The sequence below is a fragment of the Mandrillus leucophaeus genome, unplaced genomic scaffold (genome assembly GCF_000951045.1).
Source record: "Mandrillus leucophaeus isolate KB7577 unplaced genomic scaffold, Mleu.le_1.0 Scaffold326, whole genome shotgun sequence".
In the NCBI taxonomy this organism is placed as follows: domain Eukaryota; kingdom Metazoa; phylum Chordata; class Mammalia; order Primates; family Cercopithecidae; genus Mandrillus; species Mandrillus leucophaeus.
This window is the reverse complement of record NW_012103432.1, coordinates 2,010,741-2,032,009: the sequence shown is the minus strand read 5'-3', so window position 1 is coordinate 2,032,009 and position 21,269 is coordinate 2,010,741. Positions and strand designations below refer to the sequence as shown.

The window sequence follows — 21,269 nt, the reverse complement described above, 5'->3', positions numbered from 1 at the left end:
GTGACTCCTAGATACACCTCTCACTCCCCATGGCCTTGGGGAAGTCATTACCTCTGTAGGTCTTCATTTCCTCATTTGAAAATCAGGGTAATAACTCCCCACCTCATAGGACTATTATGAGGGGTAAATGAGATAATGGAGGTAAAGCAGTTCACATAGTGCCTGGCACAGAATCAGCCCTTAATAAATAATAAACCGTAAAGGCCCTTACTGGCCTCCAAATATGGAGGCTGTGGGTCAGGAAATGAAAATTGTGAGTTCAGACCAGGCTCGGTGGCTCACGCGTGTAATCCCCGCACTTTGGGAGGCCGAGGCGGGTGGATCCCTTGAGGTCAGGAGTTTGAGAACAACCTGGCCAACACAGTAGAACCCCGTCTCTACTAAAACTACAAAAATTAGCTGGGCATGGTGGCATGTGCCTGTAATCCCAGCTACTTAGGAGGCTGAGGCAAGAGAATCACTTGAGCCCAGGAGGCGGAGGTTGCAGTGAGCCGAGATCAGCCACTGCACTCCAGTCTGGGTAACAGAGCAAAACTCCATCTCAAAAAGAAAAAAAAAAAAAAGGCAGACATTACAAAACAAATGCAAAAGGAGACTTCCAAGAATGTTAATCCATCGTCTCCCTTGCACCCTATCCAATCCTCAGCCAGGCCCACTCCTTGATGTCCTGCTGTCTGCGGAGGGTTGGGGGTCCAGCCCACCTGGGACCCAGAACACAGCCACTCTGCCGCCTGCAGCAGAGACAGAGAAGGCCACTGGCTCCTACTCAGCAACATCAGGGAGCAAAAACATTTCCACGGCAAACGCTTGGGTGCTCACCAATGAAAGACTGAGGTCTCCGAACAGGTACCAAAGGTCTGCAATGGTGTTCAGCCCCACTTGAAGGATGATAAAGAGGCCAACAAACTTGACCCCTAAAGCACCAGCAAGACTAACACCAGTCAGGCTAAGCCAGAACCACCAGGGGGCAGAGAAGGGCCTGAAAATCAACAAGACAGAGTTCAATTTGGCAGCTGGAACCAAAGGAAAACGCAAGCGCAGCAGGGCACAGGGCAGTTCTCAGACTTGGAGAGGCTGTGCTGTGCCCTGTCTTGGGGGCTCTTAGCCTCAAGGGACCATGGCGTGGCTCCAGGGAGGAGGCAGTCTGTGAAAGCTCTGGAACGGCAGGCAAACCACAGTCTGAGTGCACAGGGTATTTTTCTGGGGAGAGTGTCCATAGTGCTCCTGGCTAAGTACAGGGCTCAGGGTAAGCGGGGGCTCCTTCTTCATGAGTGACCGGTCAGGCAGGAGTGAAAGGAGAATCCTTAGGTGCTCCTGGACTCAGGCAGCCCTCTCCTTTGTGTCACCTCTGCCCCTGTCGAAGGCAGCATTTACTGAGTGCTTACTATGTGTCAGGCACCATTCCAAATATAATACATACATTAATTCTTCTAGCTGTCACTATAGCCCACAGCAGATCGTATGTCACTAGGTCCTCTTTTTGCACAGGAGGAAATCAAGAGACAAAGAGGTGGAGTAATACAGCTAGCAGGCAGTGGGGCACAGTTTTAACCCAGGCAGTTGGGTCAAAGTTAGTGCTCCTGACCATTTTGCTGTTTGTATAGCACCTAGTACTCTATGCTGTGATTCTCTGGCTCTCTGGCTGCCTTCTCCGCCAGAGCGAATATTCCTTAACAGCCAAGCCCAGCAGAGCTCTGTACACCCAGCTCCTAGCATAGTACCTGGCACACAGTATGTATACTCAAGAAATGGTAGATGGAAGTGGATGTGGCGTAACCAGAACACCCAAAGCCAGAGTGGGCTGAGAGTCACTGATCGGGTTTGATTAGCACAATGGAGCTTAATGAGCCTGGCTGTGCCAAGTTAACGTCCAGAAAAGCCTAGGAGGGGCCAACTCTTTTGGTTTAAATAGAATGAATGACTTATTCTACTTTCTCAGAAGTAGAAGGATGATCTGGAAAAGACTATTCTGGAAGTAGACTGGACCGTCCAGGTCAGCTTTAGAACTGACCAGGACCTGGAAGGATCCTCTTGGCTGGTATGGGCCATTCAAACCAACCTTTATATACGCTATTCCCATCATTAGGTCAGGACTGGATGCAACCACTGAGGGCAGGGAGAGAGTTTCCAGGCAGTGTCTACCCTGGTGCCCTCCCTTCTAGGACAGAGTATGTGAAGGACAGGCCTGTCCTGGCATCTCCTAACCAGCACTGGTTACAAGAGGCGGGTGGGGAAAGCATTAGGATCCCTCTGTAACATCCCAAAACCCCTACCCAATTGTACTCCATTGTAAACATGATAAAAATACGCTTGAAAAAGACAACTGACATTTTCTCAGTCTTGAATATGGCAAAAATAAAATCATCTGTAGAAAACTTCTTAAAATCTATTTTTATGATCTAAAATGGACAATCTAAGTTAAAAAAACAAACAAACAAAACGTATGCTTGCCTCAAGCTCAGCTTCAAGACAAGTCTCTGGGCATCCGCCCTGGCCCTGGCCATTACAGAAGTTCTGGAGCTGCCACAGCTTCTGACCCTCCCCTCCCGGGGATGGAGTTTCTGACCTGTTGGCGCAGGAGTTGTACTTGACCATGCTCAGCATGGCAGCCATGATGAAGAACATCAGGATGGGGTCAAGGAGGATGTACTGGGACAGAGTGAGGCATCCCGTGTCTGAAAAACATGAGCTCCCTGGTGAAAAGGCGAGGTAAGAGAAGGGCCACCTGAAAACCAAACACCCCAGTAGTAGGAAACAGTCCCTCTTGCCAGTTAATTGAGTGTAAGCACTTGTACAGTCAGGACTAGAGTCAACATCAACACTGAGTCATCGGGGAGGTGGAAGGCCACAGCTCTGGGAGATATCAAAGCCCAATGACAAGAAGCAGTATCTCACACTGCCTCTAGGCCCTCAACCCAAGAGAAGATCATGTCATTGACTCACTCAGACCAGCCCTGAGACGAGTTCTCTTCCTCATTTCCACCATCAAAAAGGGAGTCCTGCCACTGCTCATGTAACCACAAACTATCTACACCTATGATAGAATCTTATCATTTTACATGAAGTCTCTCTTGGTGGTTGATTCTCCAGATAGATGGCAGAATGATCTTCTTTTTTAATTTAAATCCTTAAATCTCATTATGTCATGCTCCTGCTTAAACCCTCCAATGTCTTCCAATCTCACTCAAAGTAAAAAGTTCTCATGACAACTGCCAGAGTCTGTGTGGTCTCCCTACCCATCCAACCTCATCTCCCAACACCCTCTGCCTCACCCACTCTGTCCTCGCCATGCCAGCCTTCTTACTGTGATTTGAACCCACAGAGCTCTGCACCGGAACTACAGTACATGCACTTCCCTCTGCCTGAATGCTCTTCCCTCAGATCTCTGCAGGGCTTGATCCTTTGTCTCACTCAGGTCTCTACTCAAAGCTTCCCTCTCAGAAGCTCTTTCCTGACTACCCTGTCTAAAATAGTACGATCTCCATTATTCCATCCCTTACCCTGCTTTATTTTCTACCTTGCACTTGTGGCTTAGGACATCACATGACAGACTTATTCATTTACTTGTTTATTTACTGTCTGCCCATGATGGGGTAAACTCAATGAGACCAGAGTGCCTCATTAGTGTACCCTCTGAGACCGAGAAAAGTGGCCGGGAGCAGGGTAGGTGCTTGAGAAATTACTATTGAATGAAAAGTGCATAAATGACTAAATGAATGAATAACTGAAGATGGAAATTCAAGATACAAGGAAAAAGCCACCAGTCGTCTATAGAGAAAGCCAATAATCTTGCAATCTATCTGTCAAAACAAAGCAACATATCTGTCAAAGCAAACCCATAAAGTACCCCATTTAAATTGGTCTAGATTTCTTTAAATGTTAAGCTCCCCAAGGTCATGAATTCACTTTCATAGGAACAAAGCTAGCAACAGGATCAACTTCTACGACGAACTCTCATTTATCCACATGAGGATTATTATCCAAGTTCCCATTTTGCTATCTCTTGCCACCCAGCTATTTCTGCATTTACCTTTATATTTAGTTGAAACTAGTTTAGGAATGCAAACTAATATTAACCTAAGAGAAGCAAAATTAGAATTATAAGCTTCCTTCAAAAACAAACATACTCACAAATCTATCTTATTACCCATTCCAAACTCAATTGTGAATAACGTGGAGGTAAATCTATTCCTTGGGATTACTCATACCAATTCTCCCCTCCAAAAATATAAAGGCTTGTTATATATATAACTATTGATATACATTAAGTATTACTAGTGAATGAGCTTTGTAGTACATTTTACCCAATCCTAAAATTAATTGAACTGGACCCACAGATAGGACCCTTGAACGTACTGATTTTCAGCTACATTTACAGAGTGGCAGCCCATTTCCCAAAAGCCATGGCATGGCTAAGACAACTTACCAAAGGTGAGGAGGGCAGCGGTGAGCAATGCTGCCGAGAGGGACTTAGACAGATCCAGTACAGTGAGGTAGGCAAAGGGGACCAGCCAGGAGCCGAGGAATGCACAGAACTGTGGGAGAAATAGAGAAGCTGTCAAGTAACAAGCTGAGCTAGGTCAGGGACCTACTGGACTCAGTACAACCTAACATTTAAGACAGGGGACCTGATGAAGGCATGACTTTGGTGACCTAAAGTCACCTAGGATATCTATAACTAAGAAAAGAGTATTGTAATAGTGAAGAGCCAAATCAAGCAATATGTATGTTCCCATTAAGCAGCAACTTGTGCACTGACATGAAATCAGCAGAGTTCAGCCAGGAAGGTGTGGGTAGGAGAGAGGGAGAAAAGCAACCAAGTAGCTACACACCAGGAATAGAGAGAAGGGAAGAAAATGAGTGTTATTAACACAGAGATAGGAATTGACAGCCATTAGCTTCTATTACACAACTGTAGGTACAAGTTGAGAAAGACCCCTCTGAAGGTATTTCAGAGAATTTTAAGGAACCCCTAGTTCTTTTCTTCATTTACACCAGAAACCAGTCTTTAATCTACACAATGTACATATTTTGATTTTGGAAAAAGGGATTGCTTGATACTTCAGTACCTGGATGCCTGTTTGGTTTTTTGTTTTTTCAAGCTGCCAGCCCTCTTCCATCCCCTACCTGTCCATCAGAAGAAACAGACAAGCCAGAATAATGGGAAATTCTTATGTCTGGTTGTTACATCCAATTACATATGGCACGTGGTGTTCAAAAGTTATTAGGAAGACACAGAATCACTTAAGAACATGAACTTGAGGGTAGGACATACTCCTTGTTTAATATACCACAATATGGCCATGCAAATCATCTAACGATGAGGCCAAATAAGCACACAGTCATTTATTTAAAATGCTATGAAATCCTCAAGGAAAGGGGCTTGTAAATGCAAACTTCTCTGAGAGGTCCACACTGGAGGTCAGCTTCTGCTGGCTTCATTCAGCCACACGTTCGGGGTTCCCAAAGAGTTGGGTGTTAAGGCCCTGCCATGTTCCACCAAGGCTGGTGCTGTGAATTAGGACACACAGGGACTGGAGCAGACATTTGGCCTCCCTTCAAATAAGGCTGGAAAATTCTGTGTGCCTGAAATCTTCATTGGGAAAGACACAGGAACATGGTGACAGGGTGTGGGCATGCTGAAATCTTCAGAAAAGGCTCCGAGATGTAGATAACACTCCAGCAGCTGTGCCTGTGAGGGGAGGAGCAGGCAGCGCGCCAGTGCATGGAGGCACCACTGGGGCTGCAGGAGACTCCTGACTGCCCGGGTTCCAGGCTGTTCTCCAACCTGAGGTCTGACAGTACACCGGGGCAGGGCAGCAGGTGACAATGCGTGCTTGCTCCTATCTATGTCATCTCTGTATTATCTGCGGCCTCCTCTTCCCTTCTTTCTCACCTCAGTTCTGACTATCTACACCACAGGGGAGGGTCTGATCATCCTCCCCTCTCGTCACCACCCAGAGTCCCTTTATTTACACCTGCCACCACTCCAGGGCTGTTAACTATTAACATTTCTGATTTAGTGTGGCCCCAGGGTTCAGTCAGTCCATATCAAGTCAGGAAACCTTACTCCTCTCATTCCCATGTAGCTGTGATGCTCATATTTATCCCCAGGCTTCTGGAACAAAAAGGTACCATCATATCCACTCAGGTAGCCAGCAAGACCTATCAGCATCTAAGGAGAGAAGAACAAACAAAAAGATGAGAAGCCTTTAGGAGAAGATTCCTCTGTCCTCTGAACTTCCCTCCAGCTGCACCCACAGACTTCGGGTTCCCTTGACAACTGTCCATAGAAAATGTTGCCGATGCGACATTTTCTCCTGCAGCTGCCACAGAGCAAAGAATCTTTTGTCTATAGAGCTCACTGCTTGAAACAAAACCTCTCTTGTATTATGGCTGAGTTCTGGGAACAGCACAACCTAAACACTTAGGAAGGAAAAAGAGCCCCACGATTTGAAGGGCAGAGTCAGTAAGGGGCCCCCTTATTCCGCTTCCCTTCAGATAGTGTAAAATAAAACAGGGCAGCTCTTGGGTCATGGGCAGAGGCTGATTCCTGGGGAACTGGCCTCTTGAAAGGAAAGTGAGGTTCCAAGTCACGGTGAGGGAGAAAAGGGACCAAGGAGCTACATACCAGGAATAAAGACAAGGGAAGAAAACCAGAAAGAGGAATGCAAAGACAGATGCATTTGCCCAGAGGGGAAGAGAAAAACTGCCAAAGACCAGAGGCTGGTTTCTCCCATTCCTAATATTCCAAAGGAGGGCAACGTTGGTACCTCCCAAACCAGAACAAATCAACTAGAAATTGAGACTGTGAGTCATGAACCCTTCAAAACCTTTGACAAGATCGGCTGTGTCTTTTGTATATTTCCTTGGCCATCAACATTGTAAAATTCTATTTTTCGCATAAGCAATCAGAAGCAGCTGAAGTATAAAAACTGCTGGCAAATGCCAACCATCTGGGACAGCCCCAGGCTGCTCCAGTCTGACCCCCCGGGCTCTGGCGGGCTGGGTTGCAGGAGGGAATACACTGGCTGTGTGGGGAAAGTCTCTCTTAGCTACACTTGTGGGACTTGGATTTAGGCTACTAACCAACCCACTATTTTCTCTAAGTAGTTCTAAACAGAGCCACGCTACAGCTCCAGGTCAAGGTACAGAAGCCAAAGTTTGGCCGAAAAAGACAACGAAGACTTGCTTTTAAAAAGGAAGGCGGGGACCCCAGGGTCCGGACAGGGTCATCCAAATACCTAGATGAACTAAAGCTGCCAAGTGGCAACAAATGGATCCCTCTTCTCACCTGGGATCTCGCAGGACAAGTTTGCCTAGTGCTGACCATACATTTCCAGACTGCTTGGCTGGTCTGGGGTGAAGAAATGCACAGATGGTTTGGACCTCAGTGCCCTATATTCTAGCTCTTTGATCACGGACAATACTTAATATCTCTGAGCTATAGGTAATAAAAACTTCCTCCCGGGGGCGTGAGGATTAGAGGTGATGCCATTAAGTAAACACCTAACACTACACCAACCACTTAGCAGACACTCAAAATTCAGTTCTCTCTCAGTTCCCTTACGGTTCAAAGTAGCTCCAAGTTAATTTCTTCTTTTTTTTCTTTTTTTTTTTTTTCTGAGATGGAGTCTCGCTCTGTCCCCCAGGCTGGAGTGCAATGGCACGATCTCAGCTCACCGCAACCTCTCCCTCCCTGGTTCAAGCAATTCTCCTGCCTCAGCCTCCAGAGTAGCTGGGATTACAGGCACTTGCCACCATGCCCAGCTAATTTTTTGTTTGTATTTTTAGTAGAGACGTGGTTCCACCATGTTGATCAGGCTAGTCTTGAACTCCTGACCTCAGGTGATCCACCCACCTCAGCCTCCCAAAGTGCTGGGCTTACAGGCATGAGCCACCGCGCCCAGCTGTTTTTTTATTTTTTATAGAAGTTTCGTTCTTGTTGTCCAGGCTGGAGTGCAATGGCACAATCTTGGCTCACTGCAACCTCCATCTCCCAGGTTCAAGCAATTCTCCTGCCTCAGCCTCCCGAGTAGCTGGGATTAGAGGCACCCACCAACACGCCCGGCTGATTTTTGTATTTTTAGTAGGACGGTGTTTCACCATGTGGGCCAGGCTGGTCTTGAACTCCTGACCTCATCATCCACCCACCTCAGCCTCCCAAAGTGCTGAGATTACAGGCGTAAGCCAAGGCGCCTGGCCCCAAGTTAATTTCTTAACTAAACAACTCTTTCAAATCAACAGAAAAAAAATGAATAACTTACTAGAAAATATGGCAAATTCATAGAAAACAAAATACAAATGGCTAATAAACATATGAAAAAATGTTCAACCTAACTCATACAGCCATGCAAATAAAAACAGTGACATGTCATTTTTTACTCTCCAATTGGCAAAGTTTTTTTTTTTGAAACAAACTCTTGCTCTGTTGCCCAGGCTGGAGTGCAATGGCGCGATCTCAGCTCACTGCAACCTCTGCCTCCCGGGTTCAAGCGATTCTCCTGCCTCAGCCTCCCAAGTAGCTGGGATTACAGGCACCTGCCACCATGCCCGGCTAATTTTTGTATTTTTAGTAGAGACGGGGTTTTACCATGTTGGTTAGGCTGGTCTCAAAAACTCCTGACCTCAGGTGATCCACCCGCCTTGGCCTCCCAAATCCCATGTTGGGATTACATGCATGAGCCACCGCACCCGGCCAACGAAGTTTTTAAAGTATGATCATACCAGTGCTGGCAATGATGTGGGGAAGAAAACACTGTCATACACTGTTGGTGGGAATATATATGATTTACAACATCTTTGCGGGAAAACTTAGCAATATCTAACTCAATTTTAAATGTGTATATTCTTTGACTTTTAGCTTGGCTGCTGGGAATTTTTCATATATACCTTCACAACTATACAACGATATATGTACAAGGATGTTCACTGCAATATCTTTTGTAATGGCTAAAAACTGGAAATAACCTACATGCCGCCCACCAACTGAAGAGGCGTAAATACTTATGGCACATCTACATAACAGAATGACACACGGCCATTAAAAAGAATGAAGCACATCTTCATATGCTAATGTGGAAAGAAGATATATCATGTTTCAAACACAAGTTGCTGAACAATTATAGTCTTATCCCATTTGAGTTTTTAAAAAGAATTGTGTGTATATATAATGTGTTGTTCATATGTACATATATAAAAACATACACGCTTTTATTTGCATAAAAAATTGTTAGAGAAATATAAGAAACTATTGACAAAGATGACTGTGGTTACCTCTGTGGACTAGAAATGTGGTGGCTTCTGACACCTTCTGAAGGAGGCTTCTGACCTCGTACTTCCTTCTGTGCTGACTGCATTTTCTGCTATGTGCAGGCTTTTTTATGTTTTAAGTTCCTGTAGGACTGGAGCTGCCAGATGCCCAGGGCTGGGGGCCAATGTGAAGCAGCGGGTCTCGGCCTCAGTAGCGAAGGAAAAAAATTCCTGCTTGCCACTTGGAGGGGTTTTGATTCCTTGACTGCCTTGGCCTCAGAACCTGCAGAAGCTACTGTGCCCTTTCACAGGTTTCCAGTTTGCTCATCACTCTCTTTCAACCAGACAGAACACGAGATAAATTAGGGGTGCAGATGCACTCCCTGAGGGCAGCCTGAGAACCCTCACACTTCTCCCTTCACACGGGCAAGGAGATGTGAGGAAGGCATGGCTTAGGTATATTATTATTTTATTTTATTTTATTATTTTTTTTGAGATGGAGTCTTGCTCAGTCGCCCAGGCTTGAGTGCAGCGGCATGATCTTGGTTCACTGCAACCTCCACCTCCCAGGTTCAAGCTGTTTTCCTGCCTCAGTCTCCCAAACATCTGGGACTACAGACGTGTGCCACCATGTCCAGCTAATTTTTGTATTTTTAGTAGGGGTGGAGTTTCACCCTGTTGGCCAGGCTGGTCTCGAACTCCTGACCTCAGGTGATCTGCCCATCTTAGCCTCCCAAAGTGCTGGGATTACAGGCGTAAGCCACCGCGCCTGGCCTAAGGCTTAGGTAAATTAAACAAATCAGCCAGTTCTGTGCACATGTCCACAGTGCGCTGAGCACCAGGAAAACTCCAAAAAAGAATAAGCAGTCCCCACAGAAACACTGGGCTGGGTTTCCTATGAAAAATCTTCATCAGAAGTCTCGTTCCCAGGCGAGCTCCATGCAAATACTCAACACGTCTGTTGCTTAATTCTATGGTAGTAACAGATGTAGTCTGAGGAGAGAGCCAAGGCAAGTTTGCGAGGTAGTGTGGTGTCATGATTAAGAGAGCAGGCTCTATGCCAGTCTGCATCTTGATTCTGCCACTTCCTAGCTTGGTTCCCTATGGCAAACTACTTATCTGCCTTCAGTTCCCCATCTGTGTAATGGGGATGCAACAATACCTACTTTATAAGGTTGTTCTGAGGCTTACATGAGATAATGCCTCTAAGGTGACCAGAACAGAATAAATGTTTTTAATTGTTCTTGTTATTGTTGTTATAGTATAGTTATTGTTGTTATAGTATAAAAGAGATAGGAAGAGGCATAATACTTTCTACACTTTTCTTGGGCTCAGAGCCAGTTTTGAAATAGGCTACCTGTTCTACCTCCCCCTCCACCCCTCCGCCCTGTTGGGCCCTTGCTCTCATGCTTCCTTAAGCCCAACCATAGGTGATCTTTGTGATCTTTGATAAAAGATTATTATCCCTGCCTCCTCCTGGCTTTCCTGCTCCCACCTTTATCCCCCAAGTACTATATGCTCCAAAATCCCTCCTCACTTCCTCACAGGAAAATTCCTGTCCCCTTGGTGCCCAAGATTTCAGTCTCCAGTTAGGAAGAAAGCCTTGCGTGAATTCCAGAGCTAATCTGAGAGCTTTCTCAGAGATTTTTGTTTTTAAAAGACTAAAATGGGCCAGGCGCAGTGGCTCATGCCTATAATCCCAACACTTTGGGAGGCCAAGGTGGGTGGACCTCCTGAGGTTGGGAGTTCAAGACCAGCCTGGCCAACACGGTGAAACCCTGTCTCTACTAAAAATACAAAAATCAGCCGGGCATGGTGGCGGCGCCTGTAATCCCAGATACTCAGGAGGCTGAGGCAAGAGAATCACTTAAACTTGGGAGGCGGAAGTTGCAGTGAGCCAAGATTGTGCCATTGAACTCCAGCCTGGGTGGCACGAAACAAACTGGCTGTCTCAAAACAAACAAACAAACACAAAAAGAGTAAAGTGAATTCTAATTGGTGGAATTTCTAATGGCAAAACATGTGAGAGAAACAGATCAATGTGTATGCTGGGCATGGGAAGGGAGAAAGAAGTCAGCCCCACATGGACATCAGCCTCCTGAGCTATTTCTGCTTCATGCAGTGTATTCCTATTTCTTTTTTCTTTTTTAAAATTGAGACAAATTCACATAACATAACATCCACCAGTTTAAAGTGCGCAATGGGTGGTTTTAAGTATATTCACAAGATTGTGCAATCATCACCACTACCTAATTCCATAACATGTCATCACCCCATAAAGAATCCCCACTCCCATTTGTAGTCACTGCCTAATCCTCCCTCCCCAAGATCCTGGCAACCACTAATCTACTTTGTGTCTCTGTGGATTTATCAGTTCTAGATATTTCATATAAGTGGAATCACAGGGTATGTAACCTTTTGTGTCTGGCTTCTTCCATTTAGCATGTTTTCTAGGTTCATCCATGTTGTAGCACGTATCAGAACCTCATCCCTTTATATGGCCAAATAGTATTCCACTGTATGGCTGTGCCACACTTTTGTTCATCCCTCCCTCAGCTGATGGGCCCTCTTTCCATTTCCGAGCCCAGAGGACCCTTTAAAAAACACCAAAGATTTTCCATGAAAGTAGCTGGTCTGAAACATCAGAAAATTCTTTCTACAAGTCCCAAACTCTTTCTACAAGCCCCAAATCCAAAATCAAGATGTGGCTCCAGCCCTTAGGAATGATCCTCCAAGACCAGAGAGCTGCTGTTCACCACACTGCTCACCTTTCCGAGAGGCGGGTGCACGTCAAAGAAAAACGTACGGTTGATATAGTAACTTCCCATTTTTCCAAAGTGAGTCTCATCCCAACTAAAGGAAACACAGAAAGAAAAACAAGAATTTTAAAATTATCATAAAATCCAAATGGCCTTAATAAAGCATGGTTAAAATTAAAGGCTGTGCATTTCAAACAATTAATGCAAAAGTTTGGATTAAAAAAAAAAAAAATCTTTTGACACAAGTGATTTGAGGAAGAAAGACATCAAGCTAGCCACCGGTCTTCATTTAGATAGACGAGAAAGGTGAGCAAATATTCACCAGCCAGTTACCAATTGAGTTAAATATACATATACTTACTCTGTATCTTGAGTTTCTATTTATTTTAAAAGGACAAGAAGTTTTCTCATAATATGGAAAGGTTTGTAGTAAGAGTTTTCTTCTGGCAGGGCGCAGTGGCTCACAACTGTAATCCCAGCACTTTGGGAGGCTGAGGCGGGCAGATCACGAGGTCAGGAGATCGACACCATCCTGGCTAACACGGTGAAATTCCGTCTCTACTAAAAATACAAAAAATGAGCCGGGAGTGGTGACATGTGCCTGTAGTCCCAGCTACTCAGGAGGCTGAGGCAGGAGAATGTCGTGAACCAGGGAGGCGGAGCTTGCAGTGAGCCAGGATGGCGCTACTGCACTCCAACCTGGGCGACAGAGCAAGACTCCCTCTCAACAAAATAAAAAAAATAAAAAAAAAAAAGAGTTTTCTTGTCTCCAAGTAGCCAGTGTAAACAAAAATTTAAATTAAAAAAGTTTCTTCCAAGTCTGTTGACTTCTGAGACAACATTTGCTATTACAAGGTCCATTACAACATTGTCAGGCTATTGGTCAGGGTTGAGACTATAAACCATGATTGTCACAGGAGTCTCACTTTGCTCAGCAACCCTGTGACAAGTAAGCTGCTAACTGTGATCTGGCTGATCTTATACTAACTCGTATATAAAAGTTGAAGGTTTTCTTACTAAATTAAGACCACATCTAAAACCTATCCTCACTGCTTAAGTTATTTTGCAAGTAAATAAGCGATTTGAATAAACAGGCTTTCAAACACAATGCAAAGTCCTCTTTTATACAAGCACATACACCTTTCTACACCATACATGAGGGCTTTGGGAAGGCAGCCAAGTCATCCAGCAGAGCCTGGCCTTTTCTATTTGTTATTTTCTCCCTGCAGCTCAAAAGAAGAGTTACTTTCTAGTAGTCATCAATTCCCCAAGTCATGAGCAGTCATTAGTGACCTACTACATAAAGGGAAAACATGCTTTACCTAAAAATCTAGGGTTCTTTCTATATCTTACTCGGTGGGTCCAAGATAGGCAAAAGAATAGGTCTATTTCAGCACCTGCTAAACACATTGCTTGACACGCGATGAGGACACTGGCATGGTAAGGTCAAAGAGAGAAATAACTTCAAAGCGGCATAACAAAATTGATTTGCAGAAAGAGAGATCCAGTCCCAGCTCCACTGCTAACTAATGGCACAACCTGGCAAAATCACTCATTCTCTCTACTCCTCTTATCTCATCTACAAAACTAAGACAATGATATTAGCTGCCCTGCCCACCTCCCAGGGAGGCCTTAGAGCTCAACTCAGGTAACACATGTGAGAGAATTCTGTAGACTATAAAGTACCATCCCTGCTGGACCCTATTTAAACTGTCCTAGTTTTTAAATCTGTTTGGGAACATACTAACAAAAGGATTCTAGTTTTGTGTTGTTGTTTTGTTTTTTGTTTGTTTTTTGAGACAGAGTTTCACTCTTGTTGCCTAGGCTGGAGTATAGTGACGCAATCTTGGCTCACTGCACCTTTCACCTCCCGGGTTCAAGCGATTCTCCTGCCTCAGTCTTCCAAGTAGCTAGGACTACAGGTGCCCACCACCAAGCCCCTGGTTAATTTTTGTATTTTTAGTAGAGATGGGGTTTCACCATGTTGGCCAGGCTGGTCTCGAACTCCAAACCTCAGGTGATCCACCTGCCTCAGCCCCCCAAAGTGCTGGGATTACAGGTGTGAACCACTGCACCCGGCCTGGGCTCCAGATTTTTACTTCAAAAGTTTCCGAAGTAAAACCAGTTGTAATATTCATATTTCCTCCTGGCTTTTATTGCTTGTGTTAGCAGAGACAGTCCTCCATGGCTCTCTTGTGCTCCTCCAGGCCTTTCAGGGTATGCCAAGAATGCAATGTCCCGATCCATCTTTCCCGAGGTCATTTCTAAGGTTATGTTTGCAGTAAACAACCTTGAGGGAAGAGTTAGTATCTCTCTCTGAGACAGAGGGCTGTCTTGTTTATTGCTTGCCATAAAACAGCACATTTCCCAAGCTTAATATTACTCAGCTGTGATGCAACCTTCTGCATGTGCAAGCATTTATCCAGTCCCTCAGCACCACGTGGGACTTAGGGGCAAAGGAAACTGATGCCAACATGCTGATGCACATCCCACTTGCTGTGCCATGAGAAATAAAGTCCTTTGTCTCTGACCCAAGACTTTGTCTTCTTTCGGCATGCAAACAACAGTGACAGGCTAACTTATTAGCTTGTAAGTAGCTAAGATACAATCCCGAGCCCCTGACAATGTGGAGACAAGCATAGGAGGAGGAGAGACATAGTCTTCGGTAAGAGAAAGAATGAGGGCCTCCATGGGCCGGCAATGGGGTAGTAAGAGTCCCCCACTGTCCCACTATTACAGAGACTGATGGAAAGAGGTAGGATTGAAACAAGCCATTGAATGTCACCCTGGTTATTGCCCTGTGGTCTGGGCAAAAGGAGGAAGAGGAGTGATCATGACAATGGCAGCAAGCTCAGCAGCCCCTGCCAAAAGGCAATATGGATGCAGCTGCTCAATCAACAAGTCTCCAACGCTTCAACAAATGGTGCGGCAATAGGACCCTGCTATATAAGACAGAACTTTGAGTAAAATGAAAACACTGAAAGATCCTTGGGGCAGCTGTGTACTCAAGCCAAAAGTAAATACAAATATGCCTTGCTTTCTGGCTCAGAGCCACTCTCTCAGTTTATGTCCCACGATCCCTCCCACTCTACCACAACCGCAGCTGCTTTGAAGGCTGAGATGGGCCGCGCGCGGTGGCTCACGCCTGTAATCCTACCACTTTGGGAGGCCAAGGCGGGTGGATCACGAGGTCAGGAGATCGAGATCATCTGGCTAACATGGTGAAACCCCGGCTTTACTAAAAAAATACAAAAAAATAGCCGGACGTGGTAGCGGGCGCCTGTAGTCCCAGTTACTCGGGAGGCTGAGGCAGGAGAATGGCGTGAACCCAGGAGGCGGAGCTTGCAGTGAGCCGAGATTGCGCCACTGCACTCCAGCCTGGGCGACAGAGCGAGACTCCGTCTCAAAAAAATAAAAGACTGAGATGATTAAAGGGGACTGAAGGTCATACACACCCATCCTAGTATGCTGGAGAGCCCCAATGCTGGAGAGCCCCAGGGAGGAGAGGGGCAAACTCAGGGCTCTGCTGGATATGAGGTCCCACATCTCCACTCTACCGTGTCTCATGGCGGGGAGGATGTGCTAGGCACCGAGGTTACTGCAGACACTCAGAACTGCAGGGAGAGCTGTAGCAGTGTGCACAAGGACTAAAGGGAGCGCTTTAGTCCTAACCCTGGGGGAGAAACACTGGGGAGGTCATGCTGCTGAGCCTAGCGAACAGCTAAAGGAGGAGAAAAAGTTTCTCCTCACTTCCTGCATCCAGCACGGCCACACTCTCCAACTGGGAAATGGCAAAATCTCTGGCTTGCTGTCACCATAGCCCCTGATGCAGGCCTTCTAGACGCATTAGTTCAAGGGGAAAAAGTGTCCAGATTAAACTGGTAACGTTTGAGCCATGCTCCCCATAGGGAAGGGAAGTTAAAGTGACATTCCACGCAGAGCTCTTTGGGCCTCGTCAGTGTACTATTCCTGTGGCTTCCAGTGTTAAATGTATAGCTGATACTGATCCCATAAGTGTCAAAGAGGATTATCCTGTGCAAGGGCTGCTGTGTGTAGACAGGTGATCCTGTCCTCTCCTGGTGGTCCAGAAGATAAAAATCCACATCCCTGGAAGGGAAAGGAAATAAATCACAGGTTTAAAAACTTCATGGCAGCTGGGCACGGTGGCTCACACCTGTAATCCCAACACTTTGGGAGGCCAAGGCGGGCAGATCACCTGAGGTCAGGAGTTTGAGACCAGCCTGGCCAACATAGTGAAACCTTGTCTCTACTAAAAATACAAAAAGTTAGCCAGGCGTGACAGCGGGCGCCTGTAATCCCAGCTACTCGAGAGGCTAAGGCAGAGAATTGCTTGAACCCAGGAGGCAGAGGTTGCAGTGAGCCAAGATCAAGCCACTGCACTCCAGTCTGGGCGACTGAGACTCCTCTGTCTCAAATAAATAAATAAATAAATAAATAAATAAATAAATAAATAAATAAATAAATAAAACTTCCTGGCTGTTGGCGTACTGAGAGCCATGCACCAGAATCACAGTGCCACCTGCTGGACATAGGTACCAAGCACACCCTTTCTAAAAGGGCAGCTATTAACCTCTTAGTTAACTACTCAACGCTTTGAAATTGATTGCCAGACCCATAGAGGCCTCAGGACTCCCTGGCCTAGTATTCCCACTTTGGAGTGGGTCAGTGGGAATCTACTGATAACAAGGGAAGGGTTTACAAGCCTCACTGATCCCATGGAAATAGTACATTCAAGAATAGAGCTGGTAATCCCATCTATTCAGGAGGCTGAGGCAGGAGGATGGCTTGAGGCCAGGAGTTCAAGACCAGCCTTAGCAGCATAGTGAGAACTTATCTCTTAAAAAATTTGTTTCAATTAGCTGGATGTGGTGGCACATGCCTGTAGTGTCAGCTACTCAGGAGGCTGAGGCAGGAGGAGCCCAGGAGTTTGAGGCTGCAGTGAGCTATGATTGTACCACTCCACTCTAGCCTGGGCAACAAAGTCAGACCTCATCTCTTTGGGAAAAAAAAAAAAAGAGTATAGCCAGGCTGGCCCTAGAGGCATCTTGGTTTTCCGTGAAGAAGTGTCAGCTCCCACTTTGGGAGAAACAACTTTCTCCACTGCCTGAAGCCAAGCTGCTGGTTCAGTAGGGCCCTGATTCACAAGGGTTCCTCTAAATGCTTAGGCCTGGCTCACCAATGATTAGGCTGAGTTAAAAACTGATGTTACCCACCAGGCACTTAGCCCCAGTGACAACTCTGGATGGCTGACGGCAGTAAGGATTGAAGCACTTGGTATGCCACTTGGAAGACTAAATACTGAGAGATGAAAGTGAGAACTGTGAACACATCATGGCTGCCTGCCATGAGGACAGACTGGATCACTCATGTAGGTGCCCACACTAAGGGCAGGTACTCTCATAAGACTGACTGGGATCAAACTGCTGATCCAGCCTGCACCACCCAAGACTGCGGCCATAGCCACCTGGATTCATGCAACAGGTACGGAAACATCTACCATCGTGGACCAGGCACAATGTAAGGGACTACATGTTTCTGAGGCAGAAGCCACTACTGCGTGCCAGACTTGTGACTCCTGCCAAAAGTTGGCCTGCCTGTCTTGCAGTAAAGGAAACCACGTTGCAAGGGGCACTGACCCCACCTGCTCCTGGGAGACTGACATTAGGACTTTATTCCCTTCTCCCAGGCTCTCATCAGTACCTTGCTACTGCTGATACTTTTTCAGGTTACAGTGCTGATGTTGCTTTTCCAGTTCAATCATCTGACGCTGTGGATACCACTGTGGCCCTTGGAACTAAGCTCTGCCAGGTTTTCTGCTTTCCAAACCATCTACAGTCTGACAGTGGCATACCTTTTTGTCACAACGGCCACCCAACAGTGTCAACAGTCAATAGCCAAGGTATTTCGATGGACCTCCCATATTCCCTACCATCCACAGGCATGATATTGTCAAGTACTGAATAGTTCCCTCAAAGATCAACTCAAAAAGATTTCTGACTCTGTTTTTAACCTCCTCCCGGTCTGCACACCTTAGTGAAGCAGTTTGGTCACCTAAGGCAGCCATTCTCAGAAAGGGTTCATCTCCTTCTGCCTACCAACTGGGTAATGATCAGGAAAAAGGGGTGGAGGGTTATATAAACCTATTTTGAAAATTTAAGATTCTTCCCTGACCATTTCTGGCCATGGTTCATCTTTTGCCTTACAGAAAGCCCAGATCAGCTGGGAGGAGGAGGCTATCTATGTAATTCGGACTTAATTCTAGTTCAGTCACTAGATTGCCTTGTTGGAATGGCCTGGTGCTACAGCATAAAGTTAATGATCATTTGGTTGGGTACAGTGGTTTTAAAGTCCCCCTACAGTGGCCCACATGTGTCAAGGTAGAAGACATAATGGGCCTCTGTCAATTTTCTAACAATGCCCTTGGGTATTAAAAGGTCTGGATATTGAATAAATGGAGAAAAGGTGAAGTTATAGGTACTAGGGTAGGACACACTAATTATGTAGCAATGGAAGGAAAGAAACAATCCTGGCATCTGGGGAAGGAACACCTTAGGCCCCTGGAGATGTAAAGAGAAGGGAAACAATGTTCTCTTTGTTTGCCAGGCACCAAAGCCTGGCAAACATTCATATGGTCCACCTAAGTCAAGCAGCAACTGTGGCTGGCAATCCGACCTGTGGCTGAGTTTGTCATCTCACTATGAAAACAAAAAACTTTATCTAGTAGGTCAGTATAGAAAAGAAAAAAGAAAATAAAAAGAGAAAACAAAACCTCACATGGACATGGCCAGTCTTGAACTATTCCCACGTGCCTGATGACATCAACACCAACTCCCAAACACAGACCTCCCTCACAGGTGTGCAAACACACAGATCAGCACAACCTTCTATCAAACCGGCTGATACAAATCACATGCTTCTCCTGAGATCCTAGGGGCCCTCCTTAGGTTATGCCTTGTCTAGTGATTGAGGCTGCAACTATTCAGTGACACTGCCCATGTGGTTTAAACCACTGTAATGGTAATCGAATTTGATGGTGATCCAAATAAAAATCTAACAAAAATCCTGGAGTGGCCTGCACTCCTTCAAGTAATATGTTAGTGTAAGGAAGAATGGGTCACAAAATATCTTTCCATTAATCATGGTAGTTACTTTTTTTTTTTTTTTTTGAGACGGAGTCTCACTTTGTTGCCCAGGCTGGAATGCAAAGTTGCTCACTGCAACTTCTGCCTCCCGGATTCAGGTGATTCTCCCACCTCAGCCTCCTGAGTAGCTGGGATTACAGGCACCCGCCATCATGCCCGGCTAAGTTTTGTATTTTCAGTTGAAACGGGGTTTCACCATGCTGGCCAGGTTGGTCTTGAACTCCTGACCTCAGGTGATCCGCCCACCTCGGCCTCCCAAAGTGCCAGGATTATAGGCGTGAGCCACGGTGCCTGGCCTGGTAGTTACTTTCTTACAATTTTTTTTTACAAGGGTAGAGGGCTATTGTAATTACTGTAATTACAAAGATCAGAGATCAATCTGAACTCCTGTGCACAGGTCACAGTGGTTAATAGACCAGATGTCTGAAATAAGATTCCTTGGTGCCCCCAGGACTTATTCACATGTGGCTGAATTCAGGACTTTGGAGGGCATGGTTGAGGTAAATCCTGTAAGCTGGCCTTATTCTGCTGCTTAGAGTCCCATTGACAACAACCTTAATTAAATGCTGTAAGGGACAAACTGAAAAGATTTGGTCCCTGCCTCTGTCAGCCAGGTTAATCAGAGTAGCCAGGGGAGTTGCATATTCATGTGAAAATCTGCTAGAAGCCAAGACTGCAGAATCGAGGAGCGAGAGAGGCTGTCAGATTGCTCGTGCCTCTACACATCATTCTGGGTATACCAAGAATGCAAGGCCCTGACTGCATCGCACTTGGGCCATTTCTCAGGGTTGTGTTTGCAGCAAGCAACCTTGAGAGAAGAGGCAGCGTCTCCCTCCAGGACAAAGAGGAGGTCTGCGTACTGCCGTCTATAAAACAGCAGATTTTCCAAGCTTGTCGTTCCTTCACTTGGATGCAACCCACTGCCTGTGCAGTCATCCATTTAAACCCATAGCATCACCCTGTGGGACTTGGATGGCAAGGGAAACTGCTTCTAACATGCATCCTCTTTCCCGTAATAAGGTCCTTTGTCTCTAACCCAGGAGTCTCATCTTCTGCCAGCAGTCACGACACAATAACAGGCTAATTTATTAATTTCTAAATAAAGCAACCCTGACAGTCTGTTTTCTTGCCTACTTTTTGCTTAAAGAGCTCCATTTCTGGGCCAGGCGCGGTGGCTCACGCCTGTAATCTCAGCACTTTGGGAGGCCAAGGCGGGCAGACCACGAGGAGATTAAGACCATCCTGGCTAACACAGTGAAACCCGTCTCTACTAAAAATACAGAAAAAATTAGCCGGGCGTGGTGGTGGGCGCCTGTAGACCCAGCTACTCTGGAGGCTGAGGCAGGAGAATGGCATGAACTCGGGAGGCAGAGCTTGCAGTGAGCCGAGATCGCGCCACTGTACTCCAGCCTGGGCGACAGAGCGAGACTCCGTCTCAAAAAAAAAAAAAAGAAAAAAAGAGTTCCATTTCTGACACCCAGTATCTGGATAGTACAAGCTAAAACCTTTAAGAAAATAAATCTCTTCTCACAGGAAGAGTTCTGCCTCTTAAAATCCTTTTGTCACCATACCTGAACACCCAAACTGTCCTTGCCCTATAAGATAAAGGTACACAGTTAGGTATTTTCCCCTCTGTTGATGCCTGAAAATCCTGCAGATATCGGAACTCAGGCCTTAGAAAATTCTGTACCCAAGAATTTGCAATTCTCTTTGGAAAGTTGAAAGCACCTTTAAAAGCCACAATTTGCAAGCCAGGTGATGCACTGTAACATAACGCGGAAGACATGAGGGCTGCTTCCTCAGATCCTAACAATCCCATTGCCCCACTACCAGAGCAAAACGATCCCCCTCCCAGAGAATGCACCTCGCCAGAGGCCAACCCACCCGGTACCTCAAGTTCCCCTCCACCACGGCCCCGCCCCTCCTCCTGTAGATCCCGCCTCCTCCGTACCCTCGGGCCAATCAGAGGGCGGCGTCCCCTCGCGGTTGCCATGGTGGCCACCGAGTCCCTCCCATCACTCACCAGATGTGCGGCGGCTCGGCCAGGCGGTGGAAACGGGTGGCGAAGGACAGCAGCGTCACCAAGGCCAGCAGG

At 46.2% G+C, this 21,269-nt stretch overlaps 1 protein-coding gene across 1 annotated transcript in view; it reads right to left on the bottom strand.

The window, feature by feature from the left end:
• The window catches only part of POMT2 (protein-O-mannosyltransferase 2), a 47,006-nt gene extending 25,909 nt beyond the window's left edge, over positions 1-21,097 (bottom strand). The window contains exons 1-7 of the mRNA XM_011988287.1: positions 21,066-21,097; positions 19,945-20,040; positions 12,021-12,105; positions 6,071-6,175; positions 4,427-4,535; positions 2,567-2,675; positions 820-979 (exon numbers count right to left, since the gene is read on the bottom strand). Of these exons, the coding sequence (XP_011843677.1) occupies positions 820-979; positions 2,567-2,675; positions 4,427-4,535; positions 6,071-6,175; positions 12,021-12,080 (543 nt within the window). The 5' untranslated portion in view covers positions 12,081-12,105; positions 19,945-20,040; positions 21,066-21,097. The remainder of the gene's footprint in view (positions 1-819; positions 980-2,566; positions 2,676-4,426; positions 4,536-6,070; positions 6,176-12,020; positions 12,106-19,944; positions 20,041-21,065) is intronic.
• Positions 21,098-21,269: the final 172 nt, after the last annotated feature.